We start from the raw sequence: 19526 nt of genomic DNA, 5'->3' as shown, positions 1-19526 counted from the left end.
TAACCTTTCAAAAACTCACAAGAATGTTATTTAGATACAAAGCTTTTCTTCTGCAAAGATATGTGAAAACCTTCAAGGCAAATATGCCCGTCATGAAACTAAAACGTTTGTGAGAGTTAATTAAATTCTTTTTAGTAACACAATGTAGAAATGGCTCTATTGTGAAAAGAGTTGGTGGGGGAGCCACGCCACGTTCATTTCAGCACATGGGGTGATCCGCTGAAAGCCAGCTATGTTGGTAACTGTCCACAAGTACTATACACCCTAAACCGAAAGTCTAAGGGGAACCCTAAACATGTGTATGGAGCTTTTTTACCCCTTACACTTACCTTTAACAGTATGGGGGAAGACTTGAGAGGTACTTACAGATAAAAGAGGACATCTAAGTCCAAACAGGATTTGTTCTGAGAACTCTGACCATTACCGAGTACGAGTCAATGAAAAAGCACCAAATAAAAATGATCTATTGTGATCTGTTGACCTTTAGTTTGACGTAATCAGATATAAAACAGAAGCCTGGTGGAGGGAAGCAAAAAAAGGAGACAAAAAACCTGAAGCCTTACCTCATATTAAAGGATATTATTATAGAAAAGGCCTCCTAGCAGGCGTTTTCCTGGAATAACCTCCAAAAACTAGCTGGTTTTTGGTTATATGTAGTTGGTCATCTGTACCTCCCTCAGCTAGCATCAGCATTCTTACAATCTTCTCCTTTCAATAAACAAACAAACTTCCTCCCCCCAAAGGAAAGCTAATTTAATGCTTTGTTGTGTCTTAGACTAGGGCTGGGGAATGTACCAGCTGCCCCAGGAATGTCAAAGATACCCGATGGCTGCAGCAGTGGTGAAATCCTTGCCGTCCTGCATGATCGCAGCTCCTCTATGACAAGTATTTCATTAAGAACTGTATATGAACACTGCCCTTTCCACTGCTCAGCTTAGCTTTGCTGCATGTACCATCTCCTTTGCATCCATATTAGTTATATTCAAAAAACCTCTGGGATTAAGGTATGCACCAGAAGACAACTAAAAGCTGGTATGATATTCTGATTCTAATACACTAAAGATTAAAAAAGAAATAGACCAACAGTTAATTTATGTGCTTGATGCAATGGTTAAGTTTCTCTCCTTTTTCTGTCATTTTTTCCAAGGCTACGTTTCTTTTTCACTAATGACATGATGTCCTAGTTTTAGATACGTCTTTCCAGCTCAAAGACAAACTACACCAGTGGCTCCAATTATCTAAACAAGCAGACTTTAACAACATGAACAAAAATTAAATCCCATGACCCTTCTTGTGACTTGATCATATGGACACTAAACAGAGCATAGTGATCACCGACTGAACTACTTCTGACCTCTTTGTGAACTTAATGTAGATGTTATTTTTTTTAAAATTAGCCTAGAAATACAAACCAACCTGAAGCTGTCTATTACCGTGTTTAAGGTTGAGGTTTTTTCCTGGACAAATACTTTGCTTTAAGAGGATTAGAGTAGTCGCTATAAAAATTAAAAGGCTCAATAGGCCTTCAAAATTCAAACCTCATTAAGGAATCTGTCAAGGCCTGAAAATGATTTTTCAAGAACACATTTTGTAAGTTACATTAGTGTATGATCAGACAACCAGCCAGCAAGAATAAACCAACTTATTAATATTGATCAAAATTGGTAAGCTCTCCTGACAGCTTTGGCTTCCCCCCTTCCCTGCCTGCTTAAATTGGCCAGCTCCACTATACCAGCTTTCCTGATGATTACAATCCAGTCTTTCCTCAGATTTTCCTTCCTCTGTGAAGCAGAATCTGACACCTAATAGTCAATAACAATTCTGGTTTAGCATATAGGAAGAATTTTAATGTAATAGTAAATTATTCTCTTAGTAAGGAAGAAAAAAACATTACATGCACACAGTTTGAAAGTCATAGTCTCCATTAACTGTAAAACCAAAGTTAAACGGGGACATTTTTCTTGGCATTGTTTAGAAAATAACACTGAATTACAGCTGTAAATAGAACAATTTAAGGATTCTAATGTACCAAATGTACCATGAAATGTTTCCATTTTGCCCTGACTCAGGTGACAAAAGCTAAACTCAACACACATTAATTACAAAACATGAACTTCATGTTGAATTACTTTTTGACACACCTCCTCCTCCCCCTCCCTTCCCCGGGTACTGTTTGTTTTCTGGCCTCATTTAACAAAGACTAAAGCCAAACTTTTGTAGCCATCTGTACCATTTGTACCTAAACAATGGATTACCTCAACAACACACGTGAATAGGTCCCTGCTGAGGACTATTGCGGCACTTTTCCTGCTCCGAGGTACAGAACATAACGTGATCAAGTTTGCCAATGAGAGGTAAAACGCTAGTGAAGGTAAAACATTAGCAAGTCATGTTAAGGTCTGCTAGGCAAGTGAGCAACTCGCCATTTTCTGCTGTGACGTTTAGATTCGTGTTAGCAATGAAGATTCAGACTGTAGTGTCAGCATTATCCTGATTCATGATCTGAACAAGACCTACGTCATCTCTCGTATTACCCAATATAGATAATACCATGTGAGTGAAATAACTGCTGGGTATCACAAATTTTTAACCATCCTTTTCTGTGCATCTCAGAAATAGTCCGCCTGAAATGGTTTCTGAAGCCTGTGTCAGCAAACAGGACTGTATCTACCTATATATAAAAAAAAAGGAAAAATAAAGATTTCCGACATAAAAAAAAAACCCCAACCAACCAAACACCCGCACAACACCTTACGCCCAGTCTGTGTAGATTACAAGCATTGTATTACGAAAAAGTTACTTAGCAGTGGCAAGTTACTTCAGGATCAGAAACTTGAGTAAGCATAGGAAATTTAAGCAGTTTAAGTCCAGCTTAAACTTTGAAGGGAGATTTGAACAAGTTAAAGCACAACAGCAGACTGGCCTTTTTCCCCCCAAATACCTTGCTTTTAGATGCCACCTTCGAGAAGTGCAATATTGGATACTGAGATTAAGATATTCAGACTTGTGGAAGAGCAGTGATGGTGGCTTACTGAGCTGTTAACCCAGTCATGCAGAAAATAGTCTCCAGATAAACAAAGGTGACAACAAAAGCGTGATCCACCCTTGTCTTCCTTAGCTTTCGTTAATAAGGTGTGACCTGATAACTTCAAAGCCTATGTAAGACCATGTAAACACTAATGTAACTAAATACAACAGTCTGTGGAACAAACATGAAGCTAATCAAGGGACTTCTAAAAACCAGTCCCCCTCCTTCTCTATCCTAATTTTCATAATGAGTTCTTTGTCTGCTTGCCAATTAAAAAAAGAAATTAGTAACTCTGTCTTCCATCTCTGCATTTTTCCCCATTTCAGATATCCTTTTCCTTGAAACAGAATTGCAACACGATACATCAGTATCAGCTAAGTTACCTGCTTCCTACCCAAAAGGCACCAAAGTGTTACTGAATGAAGCCAGTCTACACATTAAGTGCGGGTAAGAAGGAGGGTATTTTACTTGTCAACCTAGCATCTCCAAACAAAGCGAAGTATGGGTTTTCCAGACTATTAAGTAAAAGTCCTGTCATTTTAGGTACCAAAAATATTTCAACTTATCATTAATATGCTTTGTTTAATGCCTTATCCATTCTGCCTGGACCAAAAAAGGAGAACCTCTCCAAAAAGCTCCAGTCATCTGAACATTCAGTCACAGATACCCTTTTTCTCCTCTCCTTTTGTCCCCAAAGCAGATGGTACTTCTGGCATTGCCTCTCTACGGAGGAACACTGACCTTTTCTTCCAGGTCTACGTTCTAAAGACCCTTGATCCCTGGTTTTCATCCCACACTGGTTCATATATGATGTGAAGCTACCAACTGGTAACATACTGCAAGCAGAAAATAAGACCCACTACTTCATTAACTTAAGCCTATGTGGTCTAACATAAACTGATCCTCCCGAGGAGGGTGAAATACGATGACTTTCACATTTCCCGCCAAATTCCAGGACATTATGCTACTGTGAACAGTATCTTCGGGGCAACACGTAAACCACGCTGAGCACTTCATGATTATTGAAAATGTTATTACCCTTCCATAAGCCTGGGGCACACTGGCCTTAGCCTCCTCCTCTGTAGACTCAAGTAAACAGATGACTCACCTTTTCTTGTTTTACCTTTACCTAGTGTCACCAATCAATACAATCTATCTACCAAGATCTGCAAAAGCAGCTGAAATAGTATCTGTACAAGAAACTAATCTACTCGTGTTTGGGAGGGGTTTTGGGTGTGTTTTTCTTTTTAAAGGCCCGATAATTAAGGGAGTTTTGCCACAAAAACTTGTACCACTGACTATGTATCCTTTGCTGTTTCAAGCAATAGAAGAGAAACAAAACCACCCATATACCGTGTTTGTGAATCAAAGCTGGTGCCAAACAATAAGGCTTATGGGGCACAAGAAGAATTCAAAGCAAATGAAAACTAATTCTAGACTTTTTACTGCATGTTCCCTCTAAGCCAGATGCACGAAGCACACAGCATGGAAATAAGGTTTAAGTAATCTTTTAAAGTCCTTTTAAACTCTTGGCACTGCCTGGTTCTCTAAGGACATCCCAAAAGGATAAATACACAATTATGACTTTAGTCCAAACATTCCATTGTAATTCTAGCATCAGAGAACGGTACATTTACAAATATTATTGACTGAGCAAAGTAGAACATGCCAAGGTGGAATTTTAAGGGAGAAAGCGATGAAATTATATACAGGTTAGTTATAACTTCTGTCCAAACCTCACAAGGAACTGCATTTAAATGAGAAATCACAGGGTTTACTCAGTTCTCATCTTTGCTTTGCAGAACTCATTTAAAAAGGAATTCTTTGTTGAACTCCATTCAGCTCTCGCCCCAAACCACCACCTTTCAAAAAAACCTTGAACACCACACATTGATGATGTTCATACTTTTATCTCCAATAATAAAACCTGGTTCTCAGAGACCAAAGCACAGATTTAAGTATGTTATTTCAGCAAGGTAGGAAAGAGTATTTAAAATTTATTTAAGTTAGAAAGTCTAATGTAAACTGAGAATTCTGTCATCTTCAGTTCTCACACACACTCTTACATTTTCCAAAACATGAAAATCCCTAGTCATGATGATTAAAAGTCATTCCACAGTTTCAACAGTAACTCCCATAAATAGAGTAACTGTCCACATGAAAGAGAAGAGCTGGTTATCGCAGGAAACAAAGGGTGTATAGGTAAAGAAAGAACTGTGATTATCAGGTTTCTGAATGTGAGTTCTGTTAAATACATTCTTCCTTACAGCCCTAAGCAGGAACACTGGTTTTGGAACACCATTTTCCTCCCCTCTGCTACCTTGACATTTACCTTTCTTCTCATGTACTACCAACAGAAGCAATAGGCATCACAGCACAGACAGCTTGAAAGGAATAAACATCTCAAATCAGTGCATACCATGAACCTAACAATAAAACCCTAAGAAATACATACACAATACATATTAGCTGGAAAACACTGACACACCCCTGCCCCGAAACATATATTCTTATATAATACAAAATTTTTTACTCAGAACATTATTTTTACAAGTTTAAAAAAAAAAAACTAATAAGCTTTTTACCATGAAACAATGGTGTTTCTTCAGATACTATCTAAATGCATTTAAAATAAAATGTCAATGCTTATTTTATATATATTAAAACAGTTAACATAAGACATATATATAAATTATATAATAAACTCAAGTAGACTGATAGCATTAGAAACTAAAGGCTACTTTCTTTTGAGTTGTGCTTTTGTTGTTGGTTTTTTTTTTGTTTGTTTTGTTTTTTTTTTTTTTTTTTTAAAAAAACCACATCCACTCCCCTCCCTGCTGAACAGAAGTTTTGGAAGTACTGTTCAGCCAAGTGATTAAATACAATGGACTATGTCTAAATGTTTAATACATATCTCTCAGTTTCATCCCCTATGGTTACTTGCCTTCTAGCAGTATCACTAATAATCACCTTTATTTCCTACATCTTTCCAACCTGTTACAGGTATTTTAGAGGAAGCCAATTTTTATTCTGACTTCTGATAGTAAAATACAACAGTTCAAAATGAAGCATTTATTTTGCTATATAGAGGCAAAAATCTTCACAGCGTACGTGTTTTAGGCTAAGCAGACATATATACATGCTGCTAGGATTTGTGGTTAAAAAAATTTTTAGCGCACTTAGCCATCCTCAGGTCTCACTCTTCTTATTTTGAACGTGTAAAGAGAAAAAAGACAAGCAGTATTCTTGGATATACATAATGACTAGGTGCAGTGGGAGAGAGAAAGTTGTCTGGTAAATCCTTCAGCCTAAGTTTCCTTGCTTTTATTGCAATGTCTCAAGATTGACATTTAATATATTTCTCGACTTAGCGTAAAAATAACTTCTAGAGCAGCTTCTTTACTAATCAATACATGCATAGTTATGGAATGGAAGCACTACATATTTAATTTTACAAACTGGACATCAGAAAGCAGACAGACAACACAGCTTCCTCCCTTCACATCACTGTGGTCAACTGTACATTATACTGGGACTAAAAAATGAAATGCTTTAAGTATTTTTAAAAAATAGCAGGTGTTTATTTGTCAGATTTAAAAGGACGAGCTATCTGAAGTTGTTCCACAAAACACTTTTACCACGGCTTCTGTCAGTCTCTTAAGAATTACTCAGATATTTAAGCAGGAAAGTTTGTCAATTCAGTTAAATTTATATGCTACAGACTTCTACGCTTTCCTTTACACATTAATACACACCCAGGTCAACTGTTAAATACAATCCTAAACAGAAAGGATGGTACAGGCTAAGCCCAAAATGCGTTTATAACCAAGTCAAATTGTGCAGAGAGAAACGTGTAGTGGAACTATGAATAGAACTGACGCACTCTTAATTTAGAAAACACTACATCAGCAAAAAGCTATAATCAGCTTCTCGGTTTGAGAGAGACATAAACTTTGACCCTCTCTAAATTACTGACAACCAAGAGGAGGCAACGGCTTTTCCCACTGAACAACCGTATATTTCTTGAGATGCTGTGCAGTGTTCTCCACCCCTACTTATGTCATATAGCCGAAGTAAAGCAGCTTTAATTAGCTCACAACCCATCGTTAACTAAGCTTCCTAATGCATCCTGACAGCGGCATGTTGGCCGGCTAATCCGTGAAGCCCCCCGGTAGGGATGCCCGATGAGGTGGGTGTCCCAGGGGAGCCCCCCCCCCGCGGCGTGTCTCTCCCCAGCCGCCCGTGGAGGTGGGTACCTTCCCTCCAGGACCTCCTGGGAAGCTGCCCCAGCAGGTGCCCGTTGGCAATAGTTTTGTGTTACAGGGTTGAATGAGTGATCCCTGCAGGAACTGCCGGCTGTTTTCACAGACACAGAAGGCAGTCAAAAGTCCACAGCATGAACTTGGAATGACCCCAATTGCAGAGTCACTGGCGGGTTCATCTGGAGGACAACTGCGCTTTATTAAACAACTAATACTCTTAACAGATAATTCCCCTCCCCCCCCACTTTAACTCTTACGAAGCTTTAGGATCTTCCTGTTTGTTTATTTTTTGGGAACGGAATTATTTGCCCTCCTCCACCCCCCCTCCTTAAAAACCCCTCCATGTACTAAAAACCTGAGAAAAAGGCTGAAGAGCCCAGTTCCTTGAGTTAAAACGTAACAACAACATATTTAGAGGGCGGCTGATTAAGCTTGCTTTTTAACATCATCTTTACCAACTCTGTTGATTTTTATTTTCACAGGACATTTCCTTCCAGCAATACACCCCAGCAGTCAAGTCTCTTTCCAGCCAGTTTCATTTTCTGCCATGGTCACCTGTGACCAAACTGGGGATCTGAAAGAACCTCCTATTTAAAAACCCTCAGGTTTTCTGTGTTCCATTAGATTTTTGAAGAAAACCTAATGCAAACACGTTAATTCCGCCTGCCATCACGTGTACAGTGTAAACAGCAAACAACAATTTGACGGATGACGCGTTCGGATCTGTTGAACTGATGCCAATCATCTATTGTTACAGCTTCGGAAGGTATCCTGCCCATCTCCTGTAGACATAAAAATACTGTCTTCCCTCCTCAGGGATACAAAGCCAAGGAATTCCAAGTTTAAATCTGTACTATTTAACATATTCTACACAACTATATAACTTTATATATACATTAGGGAGGTGTAGTTAGCCTTTTGTCAAGACCGAAGTCATTCATTTCAAACCTACACCCCATTTTTTCTCCTTCAGATGCTAATGGTGATATATGGGATATATGTGCCTATTTTCATGATGTGCTAACCATTCAAAAACTGTAGGTTAAATCAAATTTCATTTTGTGTCTATGATAAATGTTTATTTCTAATTTCATGGTTTATGATTTGGCAACATTTTGCATACCACATTTTAAATTCTCCTTTTTTCACTTAATTCTCCTATGAGTCAGCAAAACAGGAACACTGTATTTATTTGCAAGAAAATCAGCTGGTAAAACCCTTCAAAATAAAGCTCTAGAGCAGGTGTAAAACATAAAGCTTTCTAACCCCTCCCCTTTTTTTTTTAATTGTCAAGATGGTCACTTGTAGATTTCTATATACAGCTAAGCATCTCCCTGGTTGCAGTTGTTGCACTGTTGCAGGATTCTCATCATCGACTGAAAAATTTCTCCTGGAAAAGCCTCATTCAAAGCTACCACCACCGTGTCAGTTTGATTCTGAATGTGCACATTTAAGTCCAGATGAAAACAGTTCTTCCCACAGAATACATCACCATTTTTGTCTGATCCTACCCATGCCCACATCTCCACATTGTAGTCAAAGCATGTTCACAAACACTCTGCATAAGCAGCTTTGTAAAAGAAAGGCTGAATTTAACCTGAATTGTGAAGAAAACTTTCAGCCAGGATGCTGGCCACACACAACTTATCCCATGGTACAAATAAAAAACAGGAAGAACAAAATAATACTTCAAACTTCTCAAAGACAATCCTTTATCCCCAAACCTCTTTCAAAGATACTGACTACAGATACCAGATGTTCTGCACATAAAAAGTGACACTTTCCATGGCTTCTGATTGTCACTAATTGGCCATAAAACTTGCTGTCTTTTAAAACTGCCAGGAAATGGGGAAATGGCCTCATCTATAATGCTCCTCCCAGCACTGAAAATTTCTGCCTGGAAATTTCAATTACTTTCCATCTCATAATCTGCACATCTTCATACAGATTCTCACTACTCAGCACTTGAACCTGCACATGAACTGCTAATCTTTGAATGAAATTCAAGTTAAACTGAAGATAATCTGCAGTGCCACCTGGATGTACTACCTGATCAAGCTGCAGTACCCCTACACAATACTGGGGAAAAGACAAGGAGAAAAATCTTAAGATTACACTAAAGAAAACAGAGGGAAAGTTGCTGCATTTGACCTGAACTGTGTAAATCACTTCTAGGAATAGAAAAAACTATTTACGGCAATTGCTGCTAAATCCCACAACTTCAATACCTAGACTACCCTTGTAAAGGATGACCATCACCTTTCCCGAAGTAAACCCCAAATTCAAATCTGTAAAGCTGCCCAGAAAGATGACATGTATTCCAGCCTCCCTCATTTTTCTGCCAGTAATCATACACATTCTGCTGTTAACAGTGAAACAGAAGAGTAGGGAGTCAAAAGAAAATTGTGAAAATATAGAATGTTAGGAAAATCAGAACTTGAATGCCACCATGATCTTTCTACATGATCAGTTGACTATTTTGTTTAACGCTCTCCTGAGAAAATGCCACCGTGTACTTCCTTCTCAGGCTTCATATACAAAGGCTTTTGCCAGAAGCTCCTCGTCACCAAGATATGATTTTTTTTTTCAGCTACTTGAGTTGCATTTTGATCTAATATTCCTAGAACTACTGAACACAGTGACTCCAAAGATGCAAGAATGCCAGTTGTTCTTGCTTCTGAATGGTATCAAGTAAGAGTGGTTGGTTACATAAACTAAGAAACTTTAAACAAAAGGGAACCACCAGCTGTGATTGCTTTAGAAACATTTCCGTCTGTTCCTGGGTAGAACCTGCTTAAGTTGTACCTACCTTCTGTGCTCTGCTATGTCCACTTCTCATCTTATTTATTGCCAGTTTTGTTAGGGTTAACATTCATACAAGTCAAACACTTGTTCATGATTTGTTTTTAAATAATCCCTTTATTACATCCTCTTCATTTTCCATTCAGTCATCTTTATTTTCCTGTCACTGCCAACCACTTGAGATTCTGCTTTGATTTATCTTGCAACGAGGGTTAAAACTCCTATTTCCCTTCATGTTGCTTTCATGCTCCTTTTCTACAAATGCCTCCATGTCAGTCACCTGGAGCAATATTCGTATCCTTATTAAATAGTCTTTACAATTTTCTTATCTGGTTCCAACACCCTACCTCTCTTCCTATCTCTGTTAAGCACTTAAACACCTCTGCCATCACTCTGAACTGAATTAAAATAAAATACATGGAATGAAAGTCCAGGGCAGAAGTTCCTTTGTGCCTCTTCCCCAGCCATAAAAGAAAACAAACACCCACAATACAATCTGTTGCAACTCCTCTATATGTAAGTTTTGGCACCTCAGGTGCCTGCTCCCAAGCCTAAGGAAGCCTGTCTCTCAGAACTCTGCAAGCTGCCACAAAAACCTAACAAGGAAATGCAACTGTGGCTGATTGTTTACTTTCCTAATTCAATTTCTCACTGGAAACTTCAAAGTTCAATATTAAAATTAAGCTCTTTCAAGAAGTTCATGAAATTATTTTTTGGGGGAGGGACACAACCATTATTTCCATGCAATATATGTAGCTCCAAAAAATACGCCTAGCTGCAGAGTCATAACAACTACGTTACTACGTGCTCATAATTGATAAAAGCTAACAGAATTCCTTATAAGGGCTGAAAGAATCAGACAAATGAAATACAGTACTGACAAGCTGATTAATCTTTTCAATCCTTTACTACCAGGAATTTCGTTATGTCAGCACAACACCTATTTGCCAGTAATAGATACAACCACACTTAATTTTCCATTTGGAGAAAACAAGCTACAGAACATTTGTGTTCGGATGCTAATTTCAGTGTTCAATATTAATTTCTAATTAAAACACCTCTGAAACAGGAATTTAGGATTTAGTATTATCATGCCTAACAGGGGAAATAAAAAAAAAAAAAGTGTGGATGCCAAGAATCCAAGACATTTCTACGCATATGGCAACTATAGAAGCCTCCATTCAGAGGGAATGAAATTCCCTCAGGTGTCTATATTTAGGATCAAAGAACTTTTTAAAATACAGAACTCGGAGTCTCCAAGGGATAAAAACTACAAAACTGTCTGTAGTGAACTTTATTTAACCTAAGGTTTTGTGCCAACTTAAATACACTGCAGCTCTCCACTTGAAAGAAGGCATTACCCACTGCGTGTTCTGAAATGCATGGAAAAGCCATTACAGGGATAATCAACAGAACTATAAAATAGAAAAGCAATAAAATGACAAAACCAGATACAACTCAAATAGCTTACTTTTCAATTCAGTCAAGCAGTGTTACTTTTAAAGTGATGATTAAAGTTCACTTATCCATCTACTCACACCTTAAAAGCTAACTCATCTTAAAATCTAGGATAGATTTTTATTTCAGATGCTTTAAAAGTCACATACTCAAAACAACCAAAATGGGTATTTTTCCCAGCCATCAGTTTCTATGCAGAACACAGGCTCATCTAGTATTCAGCTGCATTGATTATCAGCTCCACAGAATAAGCTGCAAAGATGAGGACCTCTATGGCACAGCTGAATCAGGTGAAGAGTTATGCAGTAAAAATACACTTTAAAATACTTTCCCTACAGAGAGCACCATTAGCAAGATGAAAATGATCTATTGTTTCAGTCAGGTTTTTCTTCAGTAATTGGAATTCTCCCCCCCCCCCCGCCATTTTTTTCTTTTACCAAAACTTCACGTATCCTAGACACAATCATAAGTCATATACATGATAGCAGAAAGGAGTAAAAGACAAAGTTCTACATTGTACCATGTACATAATGTGTCACAAATTGTACTTGAAATGTCATTTTTTTTATTACATGGACACTCCTGACTTAGTTTTCTAGCAGATTTAGATGCCTAAAAGCAGTGCAACACATAGGGAAGAATTTATCCTGATTATTTGAGCCTTTTTTACTGTGATCTTCTCTGTAGCAGAATTCAGATGCATCCTTTGGAAAGGGGATTAATCAAGGAATTCCATAACGTACTATTAAGCCTTCCTAAAAGATATAATTCTCTCCTTGTTCTGAAAGGACAAATACATAATCCATATAAAAAGTTTTTAAAAGGGAACTGTGTGAGACTTGCATCACAGACATTTCGGATATATCAAGGAGAAAGAAAAAAAAATACCTGGGAAGACAGATAAATAGTACATGCGGTGATTTTCAAAGGTATAAATGGGAAGCAGGCACTCAGCTCCTGTTGAATTTTGAAAGGAGTTCAGCATCCAACTGCCCTTCTGCCTTTGAAAATCTTCCTTCACAAAACCCTTGGTTACAAATGACTCCAAAGTTCAAAGAATGACCTTGCCCTTGTGGGAAACGTAGGAAGGCTCGTGCCTTTTAAAGAAAGATTTATGAGACTGTTGCTGCAGATGTGACTGCAATGAGGAAACAACACTTTATAGAAAGGAAACTCTAAAGAAACATACTCTATTGGGTGGAGTGGATGGGTCACAAGAGACTAGAACCACAAGCAGAAAGTATGGACAAAAATACTCATTTGCGCAGATGGATACTGCCTTACAGAAGCTCAGTAAGTCTTCTACAGATTGCTTGGATAAGCTTGTATTTGCAGTGGTGACGAAGACAGGAATATCAACACATGGTATTTTGTTTGAATTTCTTGAAATTGTCCCAAATGGGCTAATGCTGGCCACAAGATAATTATGATATAGAAGGTGGATGTCACCTTTCCTCATGGTTCGACTGTCTGGGTTAGATATGCTCACAGCTATGCACTTGGTGATGGACTGGGGATCTCTATGGCAGTTTAACTAGGTTTGAGAACTTTAGTCCTGAGCCATCTGTAATTATGCAAGCTTTACATTTCACCTTTCTCATCTTCTGAATTACCTTTTCCCAGTAACGTGGGGAAAAAAGTAGGTTTCCTTGTATACAGTTAAGTGGAATAGGCTGTGAAAGGATGAACCATGATAATACACACGGACAAACCTACCAGTTTGGAAAATAAAAATAATAGGAAGTAAAGAATTTTCATAAAAACAAATTTTAACAACACATCCTTATGTGTCTCCTTCTTAGGTGGAGAAAGGATTATTCCAATTCTACCCATGATCACAAAGTTCATTCACAGTACATGTTGACACACTGTGTACATAATGAGAATATTTCATGATTTTTTTTATCCAAACAAACATATGTTTGTTCAGTATCAAGCACAGTATCGACCATGATCAAAACCACTGCCTATTTTTGGCTGCTGTGTCAGATCATACCTCTCTCAGGCACTGAAGATAGTTATTTTCACTGATAACACTGATATAATTGAATTCTCTCAATCGTTATCAGAAGAACAAAAGAACATTCACCATGCAGAGACTTTGGAATTAAACTAAAGATAAATGCGTAGCAATCTAGGAATTCCTTAGTTTGGTGCTATGTGGCATAGAAAAAAAACCCCAAACTCGAGCATTAGCATAATAATTGACATTCACATCAGCTTTTAAAAAACAAAAGTTAACAGCTCCTTTTATACTAAAACCTTTAAATACTCCAAATTTCTCTAGTGTTCTCTCTATATAAATTCTATACATAACATAATATAACTTTGTTCATTTGCACATAGGAGATGATGCCACACTTGAGCAACATTTTAGTTCTCACTTTGGTTAACTACCACATTCAATTTGCAAAAAATATGTATATCAATAATAAAGCCTTGAGTGCTTTCATTGAATCCTGCAGGGTTTCTGGCGTCCCTGCAGTGTACATATAAAACATTTTAAAAAAAAATAAATCTACACTACAAACACAATTTTTACAAAACAAACAGGACATATAGCTGTTTAGAGATGGTCAGTAATTCTATTTGACTTGTCTCCTAACTTTTTTGCTTATTGTTTTAGCAGACTGATTCAATATCATAATTATTACCTTCGCAGCAGAGTTTGATACTCCATGTGTGACATTTCTTATGAGACCACCAACATTGCCGTATTTTATAAGTCCAGTAACACCTTCTGAAACATCATTCAAAAGACCCATAGGGTTGCCAAGGAAATCCACAGAACCTAGAATCCTTGCTGCCTGACTAAGCAGCTCCTGTAAAATCAACAGGAATAATGAAATATCACTTATGGATCACATTAACACCAGCAAGGTTGATTAAAAGGGGGGGGGAAGTCCCACCCACAGCAAAAGTATATACAAAACCAGACAGTTTTACTGAAGAAATGAACACAGAAATACCAGTAAGATCAACAATATTTTCATCTTAAAATTCAGTGCATTCTTAGAAGCACGTGATGCTATTTCTCCACACACCAAAGCAGCAATACAGCACTAGCGCTTAAGTAAATAGTCAAGAAAGAGTTCCCGCACCCTCAGTAGAGAACTTGTCAATCAAGAGAAGTTCAGCCTTTGCCACAGTAAAATCTGTATGACACTTACCTCTTGAAAGTGTTTCAGAATGTCATTCATGATAAACTCCTGAGTTTCATATGGATGGACCCTAGTGAAAGGATCCAGATTAATCACAGCATCTTCAAATCGGATCAGAGGAAATCCCAGCGTGCTTTTCAATGCCTAATTAAATAAAAGATATTACTACTTTAATTTTCATCTCTACTTGTCATACACAGCACCCAAATGAATAAATTTGGGTAAATTTGGTAACAAACCAAAATTATCTGAAGCGGCTAGAGTAGTTTGCCACTGCCATGTAGACGCTTTGATACAGAGGGCAATCACTCCATAAACCTTTTACTTGTAAGCAATGATCAATTATTAGAACTGCATTTCTTCAATAACTAGATAGTCACTAAACACCCCCCCAATGCAATGTTTCCTACAGTTGATAGGAATATTTCAAAACAAAATGTATTTAAGATTTCATGCTTAGCACTTTGCTATAACTGATCTAATGTTCAATTAAACCGAACCCTAAATTAATTTCCTTCATACTTAGTGAGGACAAAACTGGGTATTTTCCACCCTGCTGAAGTTTTATGAAGGGATTAAATGTCAGGATGAGCTGGAACAACATACATAATTTCCTGCAAGCCTGAGGCTCATTTCTTAACGTTATGTGGTGTACTGAAATTCTTTAAACCAGCTTTTTCAATTATTTTCAAGGAAGAAAACTAAGACAGTAATTAGCCCATGGGCCATCTGTAACCTGTACAATCTATACATTAAAAAAACATATTTAAGGTGGACAAGCTATACATCTATATATACATACACATAAAATAACTTTGGAAAAATTTAACAAGAAAACTAATCTTTTATGAAAGAGATCCCTTCTATTTCAGGTCTTGATAAGGGCATCTGCACAGTCACCAACATCAGAAAATGCGAAGAAAGCAAGAAGCCTGATACGCCTGTTATATCATTCTACATTAATCACTAAGCATACTTGGTAGTAAGTAATATGAGTTTTTCTGCCATCTGCAGGCAATTAAGGTAAATTACAGGTCTGATTTAAGTTTGCAAGTAAGAAAGGACCTATTTATTTTTTCAGTAAATGGATGACTAACTAGAGTAGTCCTCATTATTCACTTGGGTAGGAAGTAATTTCCTGTTTAACTATCAGATATTATATAAGGCAACTTTGTTAATACTGGTACCTAATAAAAATAATCTGTCTACACCAAATTACCAGACAGCAATGTCCAAGCCAAAAACATTAAAGGTAGTTAGAACAACTTCTACAAAGGCTCTACTGTGATTTCTCTCTCCCTCCTACCCTGAACTCTCCTGTGCTACAAAACTGAATGGAACTCTTTCTGTGAAAGTTCACATACAGAATACAGTCAGTAACTGTTATCATTGGGGGGGAATGTATACACCAAGTTTTCTCTTGGGAGCAATGCTGGCAGCTGCCAAGATATATCCATATGCAATCATATACCAAAGGTGGTAGGAAATCCAAACAGAACAGTGCACATTACTAGTTTCTTAAAGGCACTCACCACTAACACTGTTTTCTCTCTCCAAGTTTGAGATAATCAGATGATAAGCATTTTCATGTTGAAGCTAAAGTGCACACACATTCAAGACACTGCTGATGATGTTGAACGGTAAGGAATATTACAGCTAGCTATTGAGTTGTCCTCCTTTGCACAAGGATTTGGTAAAAGCAATACAAGAACGCATGACTGATAATATTCTGGTAGGACTCTATGGTATACGCTTATTCCACTAAACTTCTTTAAAAGCTTGCACATCTTAATGTCCATAATATCAAGGGCACAAAAAAGCCTGGTCAGTGTCTCAATTTTGGTTTTTGAGCACACAAGTCAAACAGGCAGCAGCTCAGTTCCTCCACAGTGGGGAGGATTTTTTAATCGTTTGGTTGGTTGGTTTTGTTTCAACTTGCCCACCTTGGAGGAAATCAGGTGTATTAGCTCAGAGGGAACTGAAATATTGCTGACTGTTACCACCTTATTATACCTAGGAAGGTCCCAACACATAAGTTGGGAACACTAGATGAGATTATCTTCTTGCTATCATTTAGAATCCCTGGTTCACTTGAACAACTGTGCCAAAACATTTACTACCACATGAAATGGACCAGATTCTCCACCTAAGTCCATACTCAATCTGAATTCACTATAGTATTGAACCAAAATGCACAGCGCTCATGCAAACCCTCTGACTCCAATACGATAACGTTTTTTGGATGAAAACACTCAGAGTTGTCTTGTATTTCTGCTCCTTAAGTCGAGTAACTTCGTTTCTTAACCCTCACCTCAGCCCTCCCATAGGATGGTCATTCCATTTAAGCTCTTGACACTACCATTAATGTAACCAAGAACCTTTGTAAAGTAGTGAGTTACTAGGTGAAGTTGGCTGTGCTTCAACTAAAATTACAAAAATGAAAGAATATTACAGAAGTGACTGGAAATTATGCAAATTAAATCATAGAAGTTATTGGAACTTCTATTATTGTAACTTACATAATGGAAGAGTAAATAGAAATTAACAGTAGTAAGTTAGCTTCTGTTCCCTTTTCCTCCTCCAAGAGAACCTCTTTATTTGGAAGCATACTCTGTGAATGCATTGGCATACCTTGAGATCCAAAGGTAGCTTGTTGGAAGTGAAGACACTCAACTTTATTTGAGGCACACTAATTTTCAGATTTTCGAAGTAGTATCGCTTTTGTCCTCCACCTTGTTCAACCACCTTTTCATGGAGGTTTTCATCATACTTTTCCACCTCTGCATCCAGACAAAACACAGGAATCAGAATAGAGTATATGTAAGTAAATATGGGTTTATGAATGCATACTCTGTAAAGAGTTAATAGTTTCTCAGTACAAATAAAAAGTATGTGCAATGCTAATGTAGCCAGCAAAATTACTCATGCCTTGTGACATGAAGTTGACCTTCGAGGCTCGAGAATTTTTTTTCAGATCTGCCTGCATCTCTAAAACCTGATATGTATTTATAGCTAGATAAAAAAAAAGCTCATCCAAGTACATAGTTTAAGTTATTTGAGCTTTTAATCTCCCTTCTAATTTATCTTTGTCAGCATACAGAAACAAGGAGATACAAACAACTATGCAATGTTTCCTACTGTGTAGTCATGGTCTCTCTCTACTTTCTTTATAATTCCTTACACGCTCAACTATCAGTATAACGTACAAAGCAAGCAAAGCTGACAATCTTTCCAATTATCACTACAGAATGGACAAAATGCCTACATGGAAGACATTCAGTACATCAATTTATGTACAGAGTGAGCCAAATTTGGTTGACGCTAACAGGTTCATATGTTGTTTGTAAGAGCATCTTGGTGGTGTGAGAAGGTGGGGGAAAGAGGAAAGATGACAAAGTCTTATGAACTCAGGTTGAACAATTAAACATGTTGAATGTAAATGACAATAATTTTTGTCTGAATCTTGGAGGACATCATCAGCATCAGTGGATAAACTACAAAGAGCATACAGTTAAGTAAGGAAACAAAAAACCAGCAAAAGCATCAGGGTAAACCAAAACAAAGGACAGATTAGTGAACAGCGTAAGAGCAGAACTCAAAATCTTTATTTCTTTCTCATCACTACAAATCTAAGTCTAAGTCCTCTGTGAAACTGGGAAACGTAATACTCATGTTTTTTCAGAGACAATTCACAAGATACTGTGGATTACCAAGACACAGAACTCTAGAGCATCATTTGTAGGTTTGCCCTCATTTGGAATCATGCCAAAAATAGTTTTTTTCCTGCATGTTATTTTATTATATAACCCTACACACTCTACTGCATAATAAAAGTGACTTTTTCAATTGCCACTCCAAAACAGACATTTCAGAAAGTTTCCGAAGTACAGATAAATCCTACAATAGAAGAATTAGAACAACATCTATGAGATTAGAAGATTCAATAGCTCTGTCTTGCCTCACTGAATGAAGAAAACTTACATTACGATTAAAGCCAGGGGTATGGATGTCACAACTAAAAGGTCAGACAGCCAAAGTTTTCCTTCAGTTAAGCAAGAGGAACTGCCCAAGGAACAAATGAACAGACATCCCATTTCTGCCTTGGCTTTAAATAAACAAACAGTACTAAACAAAGTGGTTTGCTAAATTAAAAACACAATTTCTTTTATCCCAATTTAGATCAATCCAGATACAGGAACTTAAGATGATTACTAAACTCCTTCCCACAGAGGCTCAGCTCAGCCACCGTGTACTGGACAACAGCATGTTACATGGGTCATTACCTGAATACTGTAAAAAGCACAATATACATGAACAGCTTTATAAGGGCCATTGAGACATCAGCTTTCCAGCTTTCTGTTCAACAGCAGAAGCTTCCAAGCAGCTAAGTTTGCTCGGCATTTGAACTTAGTTCATATGCAACGATCATAATACCTCTGTATGCTGTAAAACTGATCTTTGTCATTTTATACTATACCTGATTCAGACTGATCATAGCCAAAGAAACTCAATAGCTTCAGAAGTAGTTTCTCCTCAATTTGAACTGTGAACTTTCGAGCAGTGATCATCAGATGCTACAAAGATAAGCAATTCTCAGTTTACAGTATTAACACCTAAAATATAATCCATGTAAGCCATTAAATAGGACAATGTGTTCTATTTCAACAGAATATTTTCACTGGAATGGATTTCTAGTAAGATTCCCACCTTCAAAATGTCTTTGGTAGTTTTCTTCACTTAAAGTTACCTACAACTAGTGATGACTCTTTCAATTTTTTTGGAAGGTGTTGTGCTTCATTACCTAATACTAACACT

General features: G+C 37.4%; 1 protein-coding gene across 10 annotated transcripts in view; it reads right to left on the bottom strand.

The window, feature by feature from the left end:
* Positions 1-19526, bottom strand: part of VPS13D (vacuolar protein sorting 13 homolog D) — a 110788-nt gene that overhangs the window by 28538 nt on the left and 62724 nt on the right. For all 10 annotated transcript variants that reach the window (XM_030019211.2, XM_030019215.2, XM_030019212.2 and 7 more), the window contains 4 exons: positions 19189-19285; positions 17343-17491; positions 14721-14855; positions 14205-14372 (listed from right to left, as the gene is read on the bottom strand). In XM_030019211.2, the coding sequence (XP_029875071.1) occupies positions 14205-14372; positions 14721-14855; positions 17343-17491; positions 19189-19285 (549 nt within the window). The remainder of the gene's footprint in view (positions 1-14204; positions 14373-14720; positions 14856-17342; positions 17492-19188; positions 19286-19526) is intronic.

Source organism: Aquila chrysaetos, chromosome 6, assembly GCF_900496995.4.
Source record: "Aquila chrysaetos chrysaetos chromosome 6, bAquChr1.4, whole genome shotgun sequence".
Lineage (NCBI taxonomy): Eukaryota > Metazoa > Chordata > Aves > Accipitriformes > Accipitridae > Aquila > Aquila chrysaetos.
Note: the sequence above shows the minus strand (reverse complement) of the source record. Positions and strands in the feature narration are given on the sequence as shown.